Source organism: Equus przewalskii, chromosome 11, assembly GCF_037783145.1.
Source record: "Equus przewalskii isolate Varuska chromosome 11, EquPr2, whole genome shotgun sequence".
Taxonomy (NCBI): Eukaryota; Metazoa; Chordata; class Mammalia; order Perissodactyla; family Equidae; genus Equus; species Equus przewalskii.
In genome coordinates, this window is record NC_091841.1 from 26,106,286 (window position 1) to 26,127,060 (window position 20,775).

The window sequence follows — 20,775 nt, forward strand, 5'->3', positions numbered from 1 at the left end:
CTTCTCTGCCCAAGGCTTTGACAGCATCTCCTGAGGGTGTCCTGTCCTCACCTACATCCCCTACCCTGCCACAACTGCCCCTCAGTGCCCCCTTCTCATGGCCCCGCACATCGGCCTCCAGCTCCCACACCACTTCCTTCCCGCACCCCACCCCCCTCCACAAGATAACCTGCTGTTGAGACCCTCGCTGCCTTCCTTCCCCGACGCTCAGTTTGACCTGGGCTCTCTGGCCATCAAGTCCCACGCAGCAGAGGGGACTGGACCTTCCTGGGGTCATACACTGGCCCAGGAAAGGTCAGGCAAGCTTGCCCCAGTGAGCAGTTAACGGGGCGAGAAGGAGAGGCCAACCTCTCAGAGCCCTCAGTGCAGAATTCCAAGCGGCAACTCCCCAGGCCGTCCCTCCCACTGGGCATTTGGGGGTGCAGACTCACGAACACTCGTGGTGCCTGGGACCCTGGGTCTAGGCCTACACCAAGGGAGCACATGGGACTGGGGTGTCCCTGGGAGTCTGATAAGGACCTAGGCAGCCTCCCGTCCCTCCCCCACTTCAGGCAGCTGCAGCATTTGGGAAATACCCACAGGTGCACCTATCACAGATGCCACTCACCCTCTGCTCCTAAATTGAATTTCAGGGCATGTCAGTCCCACTTCCGAGAGAGAATTCCATTCTGGCCAAGGAGCTGTCTTTCCTTCTCCCCAGCTCCCTGCCTCTGGGGGCTGCTGGCCCAGGAAGCTGGGCCCTTTCTGCCTTTAGGGCACAGAAAGTCACTGACTGGGAATCTACCCAAAAACCCCATTCCGACCCAAGCAAGATGTGCCCACCCCACATCTAAAGCTTGTCTAGAATGGAGGTTGAGTGTCAGAGACTAAGCAGTCGGCTGGTTGAGGCCTCACCCGCCCTCGTTGGGGGCCTTGCCCAGGCTGTGAGGGCCAGAAGGCTGTTAGCTTACAGAGCATTTCATGTGGATTACAAAAAAAAGCGGCCCCTTGATGTGGCCACAGCCCTGCAGGTGCACAACTTGACAAACAGCATCTCTGTGCAAAATCGGAAAAAGGCATTCTGTCCTCCCACTGGACACAGCCGCGCCCTGAGCCCAGGATACACAGCGTGGCCAGCAAATCACTGGCTAGATTTCAGCCCTTACTCACCTGTTCCAGCAGAGAACAACCTGGACAACTGTGTGCAGTCACCTGAAGGATGGTCCCCTCCCCACCCGGAAACACCAGCCCAGCAAGGACAAACGCCAAGGTGGATTCAAGGTCAGAGACAGTGAGATGCATCACGTGTGCACGCATGTGTGCCCTCCCCTCTGAGGGTCTGTTTCTGTGCACCTGGGCGTATGTCTCTGAGCACGAGTGTGCATGTGTGTGCACGAACCACGATGGCTCTGAGCACATGAGCATGCCTGTCAGCGAGTCTGAGCAGACGTGTGTGCATGGGACTGAACTTCTGGCTCTGTGTGTGTGTCAGCCTGGGTCTGAGCTCATGTGTGCACGAGTGAATGAACGAATGTACCCCTGAGAACATGTGAGCGTGCCGCCGTGGGCCTGAGCACACACGGTTGCCTCTGTGAATGATTCCGTCGCCCAGCTCAACTCTTGGGCAGCGAGACTACATTTCCCAGCATTCCTTGCAACTAGGTGTGGTCACATGACTGAGCAGTGGGTGAATAAATGCTTCTCGTATGCGATCTTCCACACTCTTTCACCTCCTTCCAGTGACCCTGCAAACCACGTGTTGAAAATGGAGGAGCCACAAGATGGAAGGAGTCTGGCTTTCCAAAGCACCTCTTGGGGCAAAGACACCTGCTGATCAGGAGCACCCAAGTGGGTCTTCACCCAGGTGAGAAACTTCCCTGGAAGTCCCCACTGAGATTCGGGGGATATCTGTTACAGAAACCAATGTTACCTTAACTGATACAGACACTCAACCAGAAATGGGTGTCACAAAAACCTGTGGTACTCACGTAGCAATCCAAGGAAATGGATTTGGAGGCTGTTTTTTATATGAATATATATATTACATGAAGAACCATACCACCCGTTGCTTGTGATGACCCAGAGGGCAGGCCATGTGCCTACTGAGGCTGGGGCACTAAGGAAAAGTGCCAGGACGGTCAGGGTGACGCTGCTGGCTTTTACTTTCTGCTTTTAGCAACGTATTACAGGAAAGAGACAGGAGAGAATGGGCAAGTTGGCAAGCAGAGATGAAGAGAATAGAGAGAGCGCCAAAGTGGGGGGCCCGCAAGTGTCGGAAGGGCTACTGCTTCCAAACCCCAGACTATAAGAGAGAAGATTGGAACCAGTTTTGAGGGACAACAGCCCAGTGAAACCTGCACCTGAATAAGAGGGCTCAGCCTTGCTGCAAGGATCAGGTTACGGCTGTGGCCTCCCCACTTATGGTTTCAGATGCCCCCCAAGAGAGTCACCACTAAATTAGAGACAGGCATGGGGGTGGAGAAACAAGGAAATAAATGGGCTTGAGAATTATGTCTACGGGAGAACTGAGTGTGTTTAGTTTGACTGTCTGAGCCTTAAAACAACCTTTGAGCCCCCAAATATGCATGAACAGGGAGTGGGCTGTCACCGCCGTAAGACCTCCAAGGAGGACATTTTCCCAACACCCATTTTAGAGGTGGCCATGGAGGATAAAGACCAGGAGGAACCTCCCAGAGGGCGGCGACAGGGCCCCAGACAAAGGAGAAGGAGTTTCTCCCAGACAACAGAGAGAAGGTTTAAGCAAGAAACTTCCCCACCACCGGGGACAGAGCCTCGGGCGGCCTGCTGGCTGGGTCTCCCCAGCACTAGGACCCGGGAATCGCTGTGCGTCCTCCAACCTTCCTTTTTTGAATGGGAGGTTTTCTTGTAGCGGTCGTCTCTGTATTCTGGGGTCACCACTGTATTCTGGGGGCGTGTGGGCTGGGCAGGCAGCGAGATCAACTATCCTATAGTTCATGGGTCTCCAGACCACAGAGGTACCCAGGAGCCAGGTCTGGACCCAATGGAGGGGACGCCATCTCCCCAACATCCTCACCTTTGAGATGACTACCCTCCCTGGATGGGGCTTTGGGGTGTCTCCCTCAGGGAGGGGTGGGTGTGCTCTGTGGGTGGGAGGATGTGTGGAATGGATCATCGGTGACCTAAAGGCCAGACTGTAGCAAATAAATCACTGGCTGGTCACCAAATCTGTTTCTGCTTCCTCCTGGGGGCACAGGAAGGCCATACTCCCAGGCCTTCCTGGAAGCTAGGCTGTGGCCATGTGACTGAGCTCCAGCCGGCGGAATCAGCAGGAGCAGTGTGCATGTCTCCCTCCCAGGCCTGGCCCATAAAACCCTCCCCTTTGTGACCCCCACTTTGTGGCTCGTCCCCTTCCACCACAACTCCGGAAGTCACAGGGTGAAGATGGTGCAGCCTCAAGACGGGAGACCAGGCCCTGAATCGGCTCCTGGAGAAGAACACTTGCTTATGTGAAGGAGAAATAAATTTCTATATGTTAAACCACCGATGTTGTCGAGTTTATCTGTTATAGCAACTAGTGTTACCTTAAGACACTCTGAAATCTGAACACATTTGTGCCTCTGTGATTCTGAGCGAAACGTGTGGGTCTGAGCAAATGTGTCTGTATGTCTGTGTCTGCGTCTGAGGGTCTCATGGATGTGTGTGGGGCAATGCCACAGAAGGGATGCACGCAGACGGGGGAGTACACGAGTCTGCTTCTGCGGGTCTGAGCACCGTGGGCTTATGTGAAGCTGAGTGCACGTGTATGTGTGTGCCCGTGTAGGCCTGAAGCGTGTGTGCTCACCTGTGTGAACACAGAGGCGTGCATTTTACTGCGTCTGAACATGTGTGTATGGCCCAAGGGTGTGAGCATATAAGTGTGTCCTTCCCTGGGAAGCTGCTTGTGGGCCCAGGAGTGCACCAGTAGCTGTGAGCACCCATGTGGGCCAATGTAGACCTGAGTGTGTATGTGTACACCACTGTGGGACTGAATATGAGCGTGTGTGTGTGTGTGTCTCTGAGCACATGGGTAGCATGTAAGAACGAGCCTCTAGGTCTGAGCTAAGGTGGGCCTCTGAGGGTCCCCTCTCATGGGGCAGTGTGGAAAGGGTGCAGGTCTATGAGTCTGAACAAATGTGTGCATGTGTGCAAACAGCCTACCTCTGAGAATGTGCACACGTGTACCCTTGTGGGTCTCAGCATATAGGTGCACTTTGTGTGCACATGGGCGTGGCTCCATGGGAATGAGCACACACGTGGACACACGAGGACATCCTTTTGAAGATGTGTGGGTGCATCTTGGTGAACACGAGCATATGTGCAGGCGATTGTAGGTCGGAGCACGAATGTATACTTGGGTGGAACTGCGACACACGTGCACCTCTGTGAGCACGTACTTCCCTGAATTCATGCCCGTGTGTGCACATGCATGTGTGTGCACGTGTGTGCCTGCAACTCAGCAGGACTGAGCACATTTCATTCTGTCCTGAACATGCATACAGGCACCTGTGATTCTGAAACATCTGTCAGCAGCTGAGTGCGTGTGTAAGTCTGAGCACATGTATAAGCGTGTGTTATGCAGGTGGATTTAGACACGTGTGCCTCTGTGAGCTGAGTGTGGTTGTGGGATTCTGTGGGTCTGAGAACACATATATGCCTGTGTCTTGGTGGGTCTGAGCACACGTTTGTACACGCTCAGGCCTGAACACACACGTGCATCCTAAGTGTCTGAAATACATGAGTGCTTCTGAGCACGTGCAAGTGCCTCAGTAGGTTTAAGACACACCATGTGTGCACCTCTGTGCGGCAGAGCACGTGTGCAAGCACGCACCACTATGGCTCTGAGCAGGTGGGCACCTGTGAGTCCAAGGCGACGGGTGGGTATTTTTGGAGCTCTAAGCACAGATATGCAAGCTGTGCATCTGAGAGACTGCGTGCGTGTGTACTGGTTTCTGCTTCTGTGGGTCTCGCAGCTGTGGCTCTGTGTGCACGGACTCCTGGGGCTCTGAACACACACGTGCCTCTTCAGGTCTAAGCGTGTATGTGCATATAGGTGTGTGCCTCTGTGGGTCTGAGTCTGTGTGTGTATTTCTTATGTGTCTCAAGGGGTCCAAACTCACATCCCTACGAGGCCAGGCCCATAACACAACGTGTGGTTCAGGCCGGCTGAGACAGCAAGGGGTGGGGGGGTGACATGACCAACCATGCAGTGCATGTCCCCCTAAAGGCACTCCCATTCAAAAGAATTTAAACACTGTGTCCATTAAACAATACCTTCTTTGGCTGGGTCGCCAATCTCAGGTAATCTAACCGTGTTAGATAATGGTCACCAAGCTGGTGGCAACGGGTGTGGGGCCTGGGGTCTGTGTAGGGGCCTTGGTCAAGGGAAAGGCTGGGAAGGTGACTGGGGACGATCCCAGGCTTCACTCCTGGACCCAGGGGGGAGGATCTGGCAGGTGGGAGGGATGCAAATGCCCTGAGGTCAGCCCCTGGGTAGCTGCCGTCTCCAGCCAGGATGCCCCCCCCTACCCCGTCTCTAACATTGACCTTGGAGCCCAAGGAGGCCTGGCCCTCTGCTAGAGAAAAAGCCCCCCTGGGGGTGGCATGGTCTAGATCAGCCTGGGGGACCACCCTGCTCCTTGCCTGGCCTCCCATCGGGATGATAAGAATCCGATTTTGAGCATTTCAGAGTGGTGTGAGGGTGGAAGCGCCAACCTGTGCAATGCACATCTGGGGAGAGCCTGTGGGTTCTGCCGGTTTCCTCTGGGGGTTCAGGGATGCACTCTTCCCCGCTCCCCCCTTAGTTTTAAAGCTTGGTGCTGGGCTGGCCCACCAGCCTCTGCCATCCCCCAGCTCCTACGCCTCCGCCCTTCATCCTCCCCTCACATATTCGGCCCCTTGATGGCAGAAAGACAGCTGACCGCCTACATCAGCTGCTCTTCACTCACTTGTCCCAACAGCCACACACAGCGTCACACCCAGGCCCCTGACAGGCCTCCGGGCTGGGGCTGGGAGGGTAGAACCTCCGTGTGGGGCCCTGCTGTGGCCCAGTGGGCGCTGCCTGTCCCTGCGCAGTGGCCATCTGGCCCAACACTCCTTTCTGCGGGTCCAGGGAGAGCAGGGACGCCCCCTCTTGTCCCAGTAGTTGCCATCTCAGAGTGGGAAACGTGTGGTGGGTCAAGCAGCGCCCTTTTCTCATGACCCACAAAGCCCTTTGTCCCCAGAGTCCTATCCCAGGGCTCTTTGTGGGGCCATTTGTCATAGCCACTCCTGCCAGGACTAGGGCTAGGGGCACTGTGTCCACCTACAGGACACCCCAGTAAGTGACTAGGTAGAGGGGTGAAGCGGGGGGGAGGGGGGCACTCTGTCGAAGCTGCCAGACGCCAGAGCCTCCCAAGGCAATGGCAGAGTGTGAGAGTGCATCCTGAGCCGAGATCACCCAGTGAGATGGAGGGAACAGTCCCCGACGGAGGGGCCTCTCCACAGTGGAGGGTGTCTGTTCCAGAATGCACCAGCCCTTGGCTGTGGACGGGGAGCTCTTCCCAGCCCCACAGCCTGCAGCTCCCCTAAATGCCTTTGGGCCCAGGACTGCCAGCACGAGCCCCCTCAGCTCTGCCCTACTCACGGGACGCAGAGGGCAGTCCGGCTTCAGCCTCTGGGTCTGGGGGCCTGTGCTCCAGAAATCCCTCTGCCCTTGGTCTCTGGGAGCTGAGCCTCTGCCCCAAGGCTCCACGGTCCTTCTTGCTCTCTCCACACTCCTTCCATGGCTGCAGCCCACCCTCAGCTTAAGCGTCTCCTCTGGGGCTGGCAGACCCCCAGGCCCATCCCTCAAACCAGATTCACAGGATGTGCCCAGGGCACACTGCCCACCTCAGCTGACCCCATCACCTACCCCACACTGCAGGCCCCTTCCCCTGCCTCCAGCCTTCTTGCACCAACAGCCCGGGTGCCACCCACTGCAAGGTAACGGGGAGAAGTCTCTGGGAACCCAAGCAAGGGGCATAGGCCCCCACAGGCTCATCCAGGCCACCACCAAGGTCCGTGCTCCCCGCTGGGAAATCCAGTCACATCCAGTCCTTCCTCCATCCCCACTGTCAGCCTCAAGCACCAGGACCTCAGCTCCTTCAGCCCCTCCCATCCCCAGCTCCTGTCAGCCACCCCCAACCTCCTCAGATGAACAGCCCTCGCGCCCACCACGCCACTCCACACCCCACACTTCTCAGTCAGCACTCAAGGCCCACCCCTGCTTTGCCAATCTGGTCTCTCTCTGGGGCTGCGCCCTTGACTCCAGCTGGAAGGATCAAGCAGAGGCCTGGAATGCCACTCCCAAGAAGACTTCGCTCCCAGCCCTGCTCTCCTATGGCAGCTTCCCCACTAGAATCTGGGCCAGACCCCCAGTCCCAATCTCCCCAGTGGACCACATCTCTGGCCACGGGGCACTTCCTACCCAGTACACTGCCGGGCACAGAGCAGCTGTGCAGTAACTGCCCTGGCTTGGCCTGGAAGAGCGTCCAGCCTAGGAATCCTCCAGGCCAGAGCACTGGACACCTCCCTGAGACTGGGGATGAGGAGGTTCAGGATCGGCAGAGACCACCTCTCCCAGTGACCAAGAGAACTCCAGGCCTCAGGGACTAATGGGAGTTGCAGTTCTGGACCCAAGAGCTGATGGGAGTTGTAGTTCCTAGGCCTGCATTCCCCAACACCCCCCTCCGCTCCTCCCCCCAACGCCACCATAAGGACTCATGGGAGCTGCAGTTACTCATCTTCCTAGGGAAAAATCTCCCTCTTTCCCTCCCAGATCGCTTAGCTCTCAACCCCAAGACCCAAGCTAAGGACCTCACTACCTCTGAGGGCTGGGGCACTAAAAGGCCAGAAACTGCCCCATCAGAGGGCATTTGAGGGACCTGGGGGGAACAGTAGGAAGGGAGAGGGGGCTATCAGGGAAAGCTAAGGCCTGGCAGCAGGCCCCTTGGGCTGGGCCGGGTGGCAGGGACAGTCGCCCCCCTCCCATCAGCGTCGCAGCGGGGCCCGGGGCAGGGGAGGGGGGAAAGGCACTCACCAGTACTGGGCTCACACTCCTCCAGGTCCTCGTCATCGCTCGGACACTCGGCCGAGGCCACCAGGAGGTCATCTGTGTTCTGAGGGGCGAAAGGAGGGGTGGGGAAAGAAGAGGGTTCCAGGGCCGGTCAGCAGACCCGACAGCCACCTCTTGAGGTGTGGGATGGCACAGAGGCCAGCGCTTCTCTCGTTCTCTCTCTCATTGACCGTGGGGCCTCCATTTCTCCCCCATGCAAAGGGACACTGAACAGTCTCCGCCCTGTAGCATCTCCCACAGCTCCTGGGAATCAATGAGACAGCACACGTTGTGCCTTTTATTTCCGGGAGGCCAGGGCCTCCAGATGCCAGACCTGGGGCCGCAGGGCTACCATAAAGGGACTTCTGGAGGCCAGCATGGGCAGAGAAGGGGAGCAGCACTGGGAGAGGGGTTCAGGCTCCAGCCCCACCATCCCATCACCCTCATCTCTCTCCCAACCCCCTTCCAGGAGCCCAGGAACTGGGCTGCACACGTTAATTAGGGCTGTGGTTGCCATGACAACGGGAGTTGACTTTGTCAGCATTTTCTCTCCTCCTGATTGCATAAAAAGAGAATCCCCAAGATGAGTGAGTGTGAGGGGGGGGTCCTCAGGGGGTGTTAGGGAAGAGACCCAAGGAGGGAAACCTAGAGTCCAGGCAGAAAGGGAGCCCCAGAGACTGGGGTGTGGGGAGGCGGCCTGGCTGAAGGCCAAGGATGGGAGGAGTCTGGGGTGAAGAGGGGGTGAAAGGGTCACACCCTGCCTCCGCCCCACCCTCTGATCTTCAGACACTGCAGCCCTCACCCAAGGGTGAGGCAGGGCCTGGAGGACCGATGTTCCCTTCTGCATGCTTGCCCCCTCAGCATCAGACTCCCCTGTGGGGGCTTCTCCAGCACGGCCGTGACCCCTAGGGCCCCCAACACTCTCTTCCACCTGGATGGTCTGCCCATCACTCTCCCACTGAGACTGGATGGCCCTTCTCCTCTGAGTTTGGAGGGCACTGGGTGTGGCAGCTGCCTATCTTTGGGCAGAGCCAGGCCCTTCTCCCGGGGCTCCCTGCTCCCTGGGGCAGGCCTGGCAGTAGGTCCCCTCAGTTTTCTTGGCTGTGAAGGCAGAGGGCATTCAGACCGCATGAGCCTGTCAGCCAGTCCCAGGCTCCCTACAGCACAGACTGGCAAAGATAAGGGGACCTAGAGCCCATTAAACCCAGCCTTCATTCACAGAGGCTGAAGGCAGGCTGGTGGTGGAGGTAGGACATGTCCCCATGGCCACCCACAGACCCCTCATTCACCCTAGAAGTACATAGATCCCTCCAGGCCCAGGGGTACCACAGCCATGGGTGATGGGAGACAGAAGTAGCTTGTGGGGAGGCGGCAGAGTGACTAAGCAATGTCTAATGTGCCAGGTGCAAGCTCTCCCTGGGCCAACAATCATTGGTGGCAACAACTAGAAAACTCAGCCGGGCCCCAGGTGGCCTTGGTAAGTCACACGTGCTCAATCAGCTTTGGTCCCCAGGAAAGCCAGGCCTGTCCTGCCCCAGCCGAGCATCATTTCCCAGATGCGGCCCCCTCCGGTGCTCCCTTGGGTACAAGAGAAGATAAACTCAAATCCCTTGGGCTTGCCCTGACACAGGGAGGGCACCTGAGCAGGTGGGGTGGGCACTGGGGAGGGTAAAGCACAGGAAACTGTCCCACCATCACCCCCTCAGACCCACTGGCACCAAGGACACTGAGGACTGCAGCACAGTAGCACCGTTCAGGGTCACACAGAGGGGACTTGTGAAGGCAAGGGGCCCACTGCAGGGACTCCAGCCCTCAGGGAGAGGCTGCTCCTGGCCTCCACCATTCTCCAGAGAGGGGCTGCCACCACAGGGGGAGCCTCCAGCCCCTCCAGTGCTGTCACCTCTGTGCCCTGCCCAGAGCAATGCCATCTTGGTACCATCCATCTCCCACTCACTGCCCACACAGCACTGGGCATGGCCTCATTACGGGGCGGGCAGAGATGGTCACTCCACCCTCACCCCCAGTCCAGACTTCCACTCAGGTGGGGTGGTCTTCCCCAGCCTAGCTGGGGTACTAAACTCCCCCATCAACTCTAGAAATGGTCCTTCTAGAAATAGTGGCTACCTCCACATCTATGACATCCCTGGTCACCAGGGTGAAGGCCCCTTGTGGAAGGAGACCTTGCTTGCCTCACTGAACCTTCACCATGACAAGGACAGGACAACAGCCTCCCCCAGGATCCAATACCAGATCCCTGCAGCCCTCCCCTAGCCGCCACAGTTGCTAAGGAGATATCAGCTCTCTCCCACCCAAAGCCCTGCCCCTCGTCCACCAGCCGGAGGGGCCCTCACCTGGGTGGTGCTGTCCCTCAGCGTGGGCGAGCGGCCCCGGCGCGTGGTGGTAGTGGCCATGGTGGTGGTGGTCTCCATGATGGTGGTGGCCATGTCGGCCAGCAGGGTGGTAGCCGTGGTCTCTGCACTGAGCAGCACGGATGGCCCCTCCCCGACCAGGCGCAGGTGGCCCTCAGTCCGCACATTGGGGTCGCTCTCGGCGGCCAGCGCCAGCACCTTGAGCCCATTGTAGTAGAGGCCGGACACCTGGCCCTGGAAGGGGCGGCCCTGATCCCGGCCCCCAATCTTGATGGCAGCCTGGCTGTTGAAGATGGTCAGCTGGCGGCCTGGGGAGGAGGGGAAGAGGAAGCAGGGACAGACAGAGGGGGGACAGGCAGTGGAGGGAGACCAGAGAGGGATGGGGAGAATGGAGAGGAGGAAAGAGTGGTCGGTCGAGGCGGAAACCAGCAAGGGGGGCGGGGGAGAAACGAGGAAGGGGCAGACACCAAAGGGAAAGTCCTTGTCAGCCACAGCCCCTAGCCCAGCTGGGTGGGCACCCCAGAGGGAGAGGGTCTCCAGGGCCCACATGGGCTGGGAAAGGGAGCCCAGTGCCCCCTCTCCCCACCATGCGCATGCCTCTGGCCTTCCCATCCCCTTCTCCTCTCCTGCCCCAGGGGCATCGCCCCCTGCTTTCCTTTCCCTCAGTTTGATCCCCATCTTCTCCCTCACACGTCCCATGTCCCAGTGTCCAGCCCCGAGCCATGGAGCCCTCGGAAGCAGCAGATAGAGGAGACAAAGAGGCAGAGACAGAGAAGGTGACTGCCAGGCCGAGCGGGCAGTGCAGGTGGGCAGTGCGTGCTGGGGCAGAGAGGGAGGCGAGAGCGCGGGGCGGACAGTGTGTGGGAGGAGGCCCGCATGTGTGAGGGTGGGTGCAACCGCGTGGGCCTCACTCTGCCCTCCCAGCCACCACCAAGCCTCTGATCCCTGGCCAGGCTCCCCTCTCTCCTCCTCCCCTCCAAGGCCCAACGGCTGCCCTGCCGGGCATCAGGCCCTGGAGAGCAGAGGCCTTCCTCCCCGCCAGGATGTGCAAGTACAGAGATGGAAAATGTTAAAGGGACCTTGCTTCGCTCGCTGACAGCCAAAAAAACGCTCCAGCTCCAGTCTCGCTCCTCACTCAGCAGTGACACCTCAGAAGCCCCACCTGGGTGGGGTTTGGTTGTTCCATTTGGTTTTAGTGGATCTGGGGGTCCGTTTAACCCTCTGAGTTTGTTACTTTGGTTTGGTTTTTAGCAAAGATATTTATTATGTTTAAGTTTAGATTTAACTTTGGTTTTGGTGATGCTTATTTTGGGGGGCGGGGAGCAGAGGAACCACTACATTGCTCCCGACCCCCCGGACCTTCAGCTGCTGGTGCTGGGGGGGGTTTAAGACCTGGCTTAGCCCTTGTTAGCCTCTGGTTAGTGCCTCGTTAAAGATCTGGTTTAGAGTTAGGTGCCTGTAAGCCCTGCCCCCAAAACCTGGGCTGAGGACAGGCCAACTTGTGAAACCCACACCGCCTTTGGAAACGCGGGTTCCCCGGGACACCCAGGCCTCTGGGACACACAATCATCTGTCTGGCCTCTGGCCAATGGTTGGCCACGGATGTGTCTGCTCTTGGCCCCCCTGCTCAGCCTCCCCTCCTTCTGCTCCAGCACCCTCCCACTGCCCAGCACCTTGCCCAACCCCGGGGCAGTGTCATCATCTTACAATGCTGAGGACTAGCATATGGCAGGTGGAACACGAGACCCAGAGAGGTCCTTGAGGACCACTGTGTCCAGAGCTTCTTCCCAGGCATAAAATTATGAGAGACACTCAGAGGAGAACATTCACAGTGGTCAAATGAGTTTGGGAGGCAGACATTTCACAATTAAACAACAGGTTTCCTTCTTGAGGGACTTCTCAGCGCCTTTATGAAACCAACGGCCATGTGCATCTCCAAGAGGAAGAAACGGGATTCAGCATTTCCCAAACTCATTTTACCACCAGTCTTTGTATCATGAAGCATCTTGTGGGACTCGTGCTTCACAGGACATCTTTGCAAACTGGAAAATGGATTCACTCAGTAAATGTTTATCGAGCATCCCTTGTGAGGTGGGCTGAGCGGGGTCGCCATCCCTGTCTTCCCAAGGAGGAAAGTGAGGTTCAGGAAGGGAAAATCTGACCAAGGCCACGCGGCAAGTGAGTTCCTCCTTCCACCCGCTGGGAAATACCTGAGTACTCAGCCCGATCCTTCACTTTCCAGAAGAGGAAGTAGAGGCCTAAAGAGAAGGTGTGGCCATGCAGCTGGCGGAGGACAGCTGGGGTCCCAAATCACCACCCGAGCTCTTTCCTCACCTCAACCACAGTCCTGCCCCTCCCCCAGGGCTGCCCACCTCTCCCTACCCTTGGGGTCACAAGTTGTCCCAGCCTCAGCCCAAGCTGCTCCCTTGGCCTCTCTGATTCCCCGAGAGGGAGGTGCGGAGTGGAGAGGAAGCTGCGTAGGAACTCCTCAAAGGGTTAAAGTTCGCCCCGCTGGAGAGAGCAGCCCAGCGTGGCTGGGGGCTGTAGGTTTTAGCGATGTCTCTTACAGTCCCTTTAACTTTTTGTCCTGTTACAGATTTATCACATCTGGTTATCAGCATGTTTAGTCCCCGCTGGCTGTGTGGGGGGCTGGGAGTGACATTGGGGGTTTTAGTTGGGGAAGGCCCCAGTGGACATTTAAAAGCACAGTTATCAGCTGGTTAGTGGAGGTTTAACAGTTCTACGTCCCCCCTAGAGTTTAGCCTTAGAGGTACAGAGCTCGCCCCCCTCCAAAGGGAATGGGATGGCTTTGCCCTTCGCCCCAATTTCCCTTGGTGACAAGTGGCCTTCTCCCTCACACCCAGCAGCACCTCACCCATGCGGCCTCTCAGCGAGTCTGTTCTGTCCTCATCAGCTCGGCAGGCACAGAGATGCCTGCGGGAGGCCACCTCTTCCCCCATCTCCTCGTCTCACCCCCCACTGCCTCTCAGAGGCCTTCGGACCAAGGTGGCCCATTTCAGAGACAGCGGCCCCACAGCTACCATCTTGGGGGGTCTTTCCAGTAGGATCTGAAGCCCCCCCTCTTCCCTTTTCTCCTCAGATGACCCTACCCCTCCTTTGGATCCTGGGATGAGCCCTTCCTGCTTCTAAGGGCACTGTAGTCCTGGGCTGGCCCTTTACAAAACCCCCCAGCAGGTCCTCCTAGGCACCGGGCACCTCCCTCCCAAGCTGCACGCCAGCCTGCTTTACCAGAGGGTTTCCAGAATCTCGTGGATTATCCTAGTCTCATCCCAGGTTTAGAAAGAGAGACCAAAGACTCTCCTTCTTCTAGGAAAAACCCCACCCCTCTCCCAGACCACCACTCTAAAAGACACAGACCCTCGGCTGCAGAGAGAAAGGGGACATGCTGGCCGGACAATCGTCCATCACTGGGGGCGGGTGGTGGGGAAGGCACGGATGGGGAAAGAGAGAGCTCTGTACCTTTAAGATAGTGTTTTTAAAGTTAATTAATTAATTAATTAATTCTGGTTAATTACCTTTGTCGAGCAGCCACTCATCTACTACTCGACCAAGCCGGTAGGGGATTCTCTGTCTAGCAATCGCCAGGCGCTCGTTATCAAAGTTTCCTTGGAAAAGTTTAGAAAGACAGTAGGTTTCTCAGGCGGCGAAGTCCAAAGGAGTCAGAAAAGCAATTAGGCATTTTTCTCAGGAGACTCAGAGTAAGCAGCACCGTCCACCGGAAGCGGGGGAAGGCCCACCCGGAGTGGGAGGAGAAAGACTGGGTCCCTCGTCCTCCCGTCCCCCTCCCCCCGTCTCCCCTCCAGAGCCAGCCCCACCCTGGGGGCCAGAGCGACCCAAAGGAAGAGAGAGGGACAGAGAAGAAAGGGAAAGGGGACTGAAAGAAAAGGCAACTGGAAGGTCAAAGGTCAGAGGTTAAACAGGTTTATTGGGGCTCAAGCTGTTGCTCCCGCTTCCTTCCCCATCCCAGAGTGGGGAGGCGGGGTGGGATGGGCATTTAGCAGGTTTAAGTTAGGGGGTGGGAGGCCTCAGCGGCCCAGCTGGTTACTGCGTTTAGAGGGCGGTTTAGAAGTTGAGGGGTGGGTTAAGCGGGGGTTTATGCAGCATTTAGGGGGGTGGCCCGGCACACGCGCTCAACAGTGAGATTTCAGCTGCTTCTCCATGCCAGCTCAGCTCCCTTCACCTTCCGTGCTCAATGCCAGCTTTCCCTCGTCTCCCACGCCACACCCCACCCCTGACTCCATCACCTGCTTCCATCATGACCCCCCGCTGCCCTCTAAGCCCACCGCTGCCCTTGCTGCAGGCACTTCCTCCTCACCCCGGTCACCGCCCCCTATCTCCCCAGCACCACTACGGGTGACGTCACAGCGGGGTGCCTGCAAGTGGCAGGCGGGTCATCACCCAGCTGTCCCAGCCGCCCCTCTCTCCTTCTCTCCACTCTCTCCGGTGCATCCCAGCTCCTCTTCCACCCCTTCTCTGCTCCCTACAGGCACCCCCAGCCCCCTCTGCCAGGCAGCATCTTCCTCTCTTCCCCATCTCAGCTCCTTTCCAAGACCCTCAGAGTTCACTCTGCTCAGAATCCCCCACCTCTCTGCCCTGGGGACCCAGCCCAGCTCCAGACCCCCTCTCACTCACAGGCCTTTCTCCTTCAGACTCCTGCCCCCTTTCCTAACCCCCACTCCTCTGGATACCCGCCTGCTCCTCTCTCCACTCATCATTCTCCAGGCCCTGGGGGTGTGGGGGTGTGTGTGTGTATGCGTGTGTATGCACGTGCAGAAGGGTTTGTCAGTGTGCCTGGCAGTGCTGTGTGCTCCTCCCGGTGTCCGTGGACTGTGGGTGGTCCCAGTCTGCAGCAGTGGAAATGGAAATGCTTTCCTTTGGGAATCTGGCCACTCTTCCCACTGAAACCACTCATGCACTGTTCCATAACATGCACGTGGGGGTCAGGGGGCTTTCTCGCTCATCTCCCACTGCACAGCTGCGCTCGCCTGCCCAGCGAGACCTGGGCCTGGGCCTGCCTGTGGCCGCCTCCTGTGTACGAGGGCACCACGTGCTCATGTGTGCATGGATGGTGCCTCCCCAGGTGCCTACAAGGTAATGAGACCCTGCCTTCCTGACAGATTCAGGTCACTCGTGTTTAAGTCGAAACTAAATCCTTTATTTGTTTAGTCACTCAACAAACATTTCTTGAGTGCCTGCTCTGTTCCTGGTGCCAGGCACTGGAGAAGCAAAGATGAAGGCCTGGTCCTTGCCCATCAGAAATATAAAGATGAAGCCAAGCAGGGGAGACTAGCAAATGACCCACAGTGTTCTGTGTTCTGTTAGAGGCAGCACAGTGCATCCCACCCTGTGGCTGGAGGTGGGTGGGGCTAAAGAAGATGCTGGGGGAGGGGTGAAGGCCAGAGGGAGTCAGGCAGGAGAGGGAGGGAGAGAGGGGAGCACACTGCAGAGGCAGAGGAGCAGGGGGCGGGAGGCGCTCAGGGACCTACCCGCCCTGGGGTACTGGTGTGTGTCTGTGGGTGTCTGTGCGCGTGTGTGTATTGGTCTGTGTGTGGGTCCTGAGAGGAAGGGAAGAATGTGCACCCGCCTCACTGGGGCACGTGACAGTTCTAACAAAAGCTCTGTTGGCTGAGCACCTACCTCCTCGATGCCATGCCATTCTAGCACTTTCCTCAGGTTATCTCATGGAATTCTCCTGGTATTGCCATGAGGTGAGTATCATTCTCACCTTTTAGAGGTGGACAGTGAGATTCAGAGAGGCTAAATGACTTGCTCCAAGGCCACACAGCTTGTCAGTAGGAGAGCCAGGATTAAAAGCCAGGCCTGCTGACTTGGAGTCCCTGAGCTGTGTGTTCCCCAAGAGTCTGCTAACACTGCTAACCTGGCGTGCCGGGGTTGCTCAGGACGACACTCGGCTTCCGTAGAGGATCTGCCCTCACAGCGCACACAGGCAGCCACCAGGCCCTCAGGTTACCCCACTTTGCAGGTGAAGGGGGCACTCGGCAGTCTCCCCATCCCCCAGCCAGGGGCTCCTGAGCAGAGGAGGGCAGCTGTGACTCCTCCAAACTGGCCTCTGGCTGCTGGCTCCAAGGGACCCTGGACTGGAGTTGCAGCTTACGTGCTGAGGCCTTCCTGCCCCCAGTCCAGCCCTGTCCAGAGCAGGCTGGTGTCTTCACTGCTACAAAGGGCACCCTGGTGTGTGTGTGGCTGAGAGAGGGAAGTCTGAGGCCCACAGGGCAGTCACACCCACACGGCCTGGCCTGTCAGTGTCTGTGCGTGTGGGATTTAGCACAGGAGCGTGTGTGTGCCTGCGTGACCCCACACTCGCCCGCGGCGTTGGTAGAGGCTGGCATCCCTCTGCGGGCCTTTTTGTTCTTGTGTCTGCCTGACCATGTGAACATTTTCAATCGTCCGTGTGTCTGGGGTTGGCCTGTGTATCCATCAGCCTCTGTATTTATGAGGGGGCCATGTGGTTCTCTGCATGTCAGGGGCTGCCTGAGAACGTCTGGGTACAAGCGCACTTGATTGTGAGTGCGAGCCTACACTGGCATCTTTATTCCAGCAGAAGTGGGCCCACGAGGGCTGACACACCTGCCCCTTTCACTGTCCTCCTGCCCACAGCCCTCTAGGTCAGGGTGGGGCAGCTTCTCTGCCTCCGCCTCGGCTGTCACTTCTGCCTAAGAGAGGACTGGGGCAGCAGATGCCTCTCTGCTTCTCAGTCGGCCCCCGCGTGTGTGACTCTGCAGCATCGCTCAGCCTCTATCTCCGCATCTCTGTGTTTCTGCGGTTCTCCCCTGCAGTGGCTCGATTTCCCCTCCCTCTGCATCTCCCGCACTGGGGCTCTCTTCCTCTCCCTCTCGAGGCTCTGGCCACCTCTTCTCTCGCTGGCTGGGTCTGCGTGACGGCAGCTCCATCTATCTCCCTGCATCACTCCGGGAGCTGCCTCCGTCTCTGCTTGTGTCTCAGTGACTATTTCCATATCTCCCCATCGCTCCTCCTCTGGTTTCCTCTCACTCTGAGGCTCTTTCTCTGCCTCGCTCCGTATCTTTCAGAGCCTCCTCATATCTTTTATGTCCTCATCCCTGTTCCTGCCCTGTGCTCCTCAGACCTTGGATTGTCCTCGGCCACCACAGCTGTCATACTGCTGAACCGGGTCTGTTGGCATCCCCGTGCTCCCTCCCACCCAAGATTGTGAGCTCCCTACAAGCGGGGGCTGTGTCCTCCTCACCTCTGTGTCCCCAGGGCCTAGCACCAGACCTGACACCTAGAAGGTTGTCAGTGAAGGTTTGTTGAATGCACTTGATCCAGTTTTTCACTCCCGTTGTCACTGGTCTCTCTCTCCCTTTCACCATGTCTCTAACCCCCTGAGACACCGAGTTTCCTTTTCTCTGGGTCTCCGTGGTTACTACTCTTCTTTAAGCTGATCTCCTAATATGGATCTTTAACCTGCTCTTTGTAAAGACCTTGGTTCCGTCCGTGGGAACAGCCCTGCCTCCTTGCCGGAATGTATTTTGGGTAACTTCTGGATCTTCTCTCCTTGGTTTCTGCATCTGCCTCCCCATTTCCGCCTTTCCCTCAACTCTCAACTCATCCTTTCCTCAATCGCGTCAGACTCTCCCTACCCCTCCCCTTCCTCCTATTCTCATCTCCCCATCCCCAGACTGGGCCCTGGCCTGGCAGCCTTCCCCCCTCAGCTCTGCCAGCTCCCTCCTAGCTGACTTACTCCCACCACCACGGTTCTCCCCTCCACAACAAATCCCGACTTTTCTCTTTAGCCACGCCCCATCCTGGCCCCGCCCCCACAAGCCACGCCTTTCCAGCAGCCCCGCCCCGCCCACGGTCGGAAGCCTCCCGCTTAGCCCCGCCCCGGTGCAAGCAGCGCTCCTATCAGAGGCCGCCCTGCCCGCCGCGCCCCGCCCCTCCCGCCGCGCCTCCTCCGCGCGCCCGCGCAGCCTACCTGCCGGGTACCGCTCGTTGACCGGCCAGCTGTCCACCTGCAGGGTGGCGTTGCCGCCGCTTCGAGTGAAGCGCACCACGTGGTATTTGCCGTCGCTCACAATGGCGTTGGGCTCGTCGATGGTAATGTCGTCCGTGCCCACGTTAAAGATCACCCCTACGGTGCCCTGGTCCTGGGGACAGAGAGGTAGAGGTCAGCGACCAGGAAGGAGCAAAGGTTTACTCCTAGAGTAGCTGTGACCACCACCGGCCCAGCTCCACAGCACTTCACAGCCTTGCAACACACCTCTCCCAGTCATGTCTTTACTGGACACTCTCACCGGCCCAAGGCGGTGGCCTGGCAAGGGAGTAACCCGAGGCTCAGAGAAGTTGGGGAAGCCACGTGGGGTGCAGCGCCTGGGCTGGGAGCGCTTCCACGAACCCCACATGCCTCTTACCTTTTGGTTCAATCAGAATATTCACACGTTTACAGGGCATGTACTCAGTGCAAGGGCCACTGAGCCCAGGCCCCAGACGGGGATGAGCAGGACCAAGCAGGAAACCAGCCGGGAGCACAGAGGGCAGAGGCTTCCCTAAGGGATGACCCACAGGGAAATCCATGGAAGCGGGCCCCAGGCCTAAGGAGGGTCTGGCCTCTCCCTCCCCACCCCACCTCCCCAGCCTCAAGCCTCTCCTCCCCTACATGCCCAGCACTGAGCAGGTCCCAGGGGCTCCTACACCAGGCCATCTGCATGCCTCTCCTGGCACCTCATCCAGGCCCCATGGAGTTATGGGGGTGGCGGTGCACGTGTTTGGGGGTGACAGGTATGGATAGAGATCGAGGACAAACTATGTTAGATCTACTAAGGAAAGGTGAGCACGTGGGTATAGGGGGAGGGATGGGGCTGGGAGCTAGGGAGGGACAGGAAGAGGAAAGACAGGACTGAGGCCTGGAAAGGGGAGCAAAGAGTCAGTCTGAGCAAGCCTCTGGACCAGGCTCCGGAGAGGACCTGCCTGGGGAACCTGCAGAGGCCACCCAGGATCCAGCCCAGGAAGAGTCCCGTCACTGATGGCCAGAGTGAGGAGGGTCACACTGAACCCCTAAAATGTGCCAGGCCCTGTGTGGGTACCCTACACGTGTGCTCTCCTCATCCCCATAGCAACCCTCTGAGGAAGCTTATGGCATCCCCATCATGCTGAGGTGGAAGCAAGGCTCAGGGAGGTTAAATAACATCCTAAAGTCTCACAGCTCCTAAGGAAAGAACCCCAGATTTGAACCCCAGCTGGCTTGCCTCCAAAGCCAGTACTCTCTCCCCCTTGCCCACTAGTCTGGAGAGACCCTGACTCAAATTGCTGGAGGTGGGGGGAGCATCTGAGAGGCTGCTGAGGCCAACCTACCTTGGAGACCAAAGCGGTCTAAAGAAGCCAGCAGAAGGCGCACTCGGCCCTAGGCCGGGGCCCCTATCTCGTCCCTCTGCACTTCCCAGCAGCCTGAACTCAGCCTCTTGAGTCCCCATACCCCTGCCCCCACACAGGACAGACACCCGCACAGGTCACTCGGGCCCCCTGGATCACACACAGTCACAGAGACCCAGATCGTCACAGAACACACTACACTCCTGGGGTCTTCCTGAAAGTCTGCCCCAGTCCGGCCTGGGCATGAGGAACCATTCAGCTGCCACCTCCTGCATCGATGGAGCCAAGTGGCTTGGTGGCACTGGGGGTGGAGACGGGGTGGCTCACAGATGGGGCAGAGATTGGGGTTTTGCAGAGAGAGCTGGGGGGCAGGGTGTGCAGCTGTGGCTCACGTGGAGACCCACGCCCAGTCCCTTCCCCACCTGTGGGTGGGCTCAGTTCTCCCCCTCCTAGAACTTGGGAAAGCCACACACACACACACACACATACACACACACAGAACCATACACGCATGCAGCATCTCTCCTCAGGTGCAGTAAAGCAGGGAAACTGAGGCTAGGCTTGCCTAACAAAGAGTACTAGCAAGCCCCACCCATCCACCACCCACAGACTGACAACGTCCCAGGGAGACGGGGTGATCATCTGCTCCCCACGCGCGTGAGAGGAACAGCCGAGGCTCCTCAGTACTATTGTTAGCAATAACATCACCCAGAATAGTGTCAGCCACTTGGACGCCTCTGAGGGTTTCTCCCCAGGAGGCTCAGCCGGGCAGTGACAGTGGTCAAGAAGCAGATGCACCTGGTTGCCAGGTGGCAGAGGGCCGGCCAGAGGAGCTGGAAGGCAGGACACCTGGGTTTCCTAGGAGGCAGCTGAGCTCAGAGCCGTGCACTCCGGGGGAGAGGCAGCTCCCCAGAGCTGCTCCCGACGTGAAGTCAGTTGTCACTTCTGTTAAAGTCATTAATTCCT

The 20,775-nt window shown here is 58.1% G+C and overlaps 1 protein-coding gene across 44 annotated transcripts in view; it reads right to left on the bottom strand.

Moving 5' to 3' along the window:
- Positions 1-20,775, bottom strand: part of NRXN2 (neurexin 2) — a 107,881-nt gene that overhangs the window by 5,504 nt on the left and 81,602 nt on the right. For 27 of the 44 annotated variants that reach the window (XM_070564178.1, XM_070564177.1, XM_070564166.1 and 24 more), the window contains 4 exons: positions 18,416-18,587; positions 13,977-14,066; positions 10,423-10,748; positions 8,057-8,135 (listed from right to left, as the gene is read on the bottom strand). In XM_070564178.1, coding sequence (XP_070420279.1) covers positions 8,057-8,135; positions 10,423-10,748; positions 13,977-14,066; positions 18,416-18,587 — 667 coding nt within the window. The remainder of the gene's footprint in view (positions 1-8,056; positions 8,136-10,422; positions 10,749-13,976; positions 14,067-18,415; positions 18,588-20,775) is intronic. The other 17 variants (XM_070564184.1, XM_070564200.1, XM_070564198.1 and 14 more) reach the window with 1 other exon arrangement.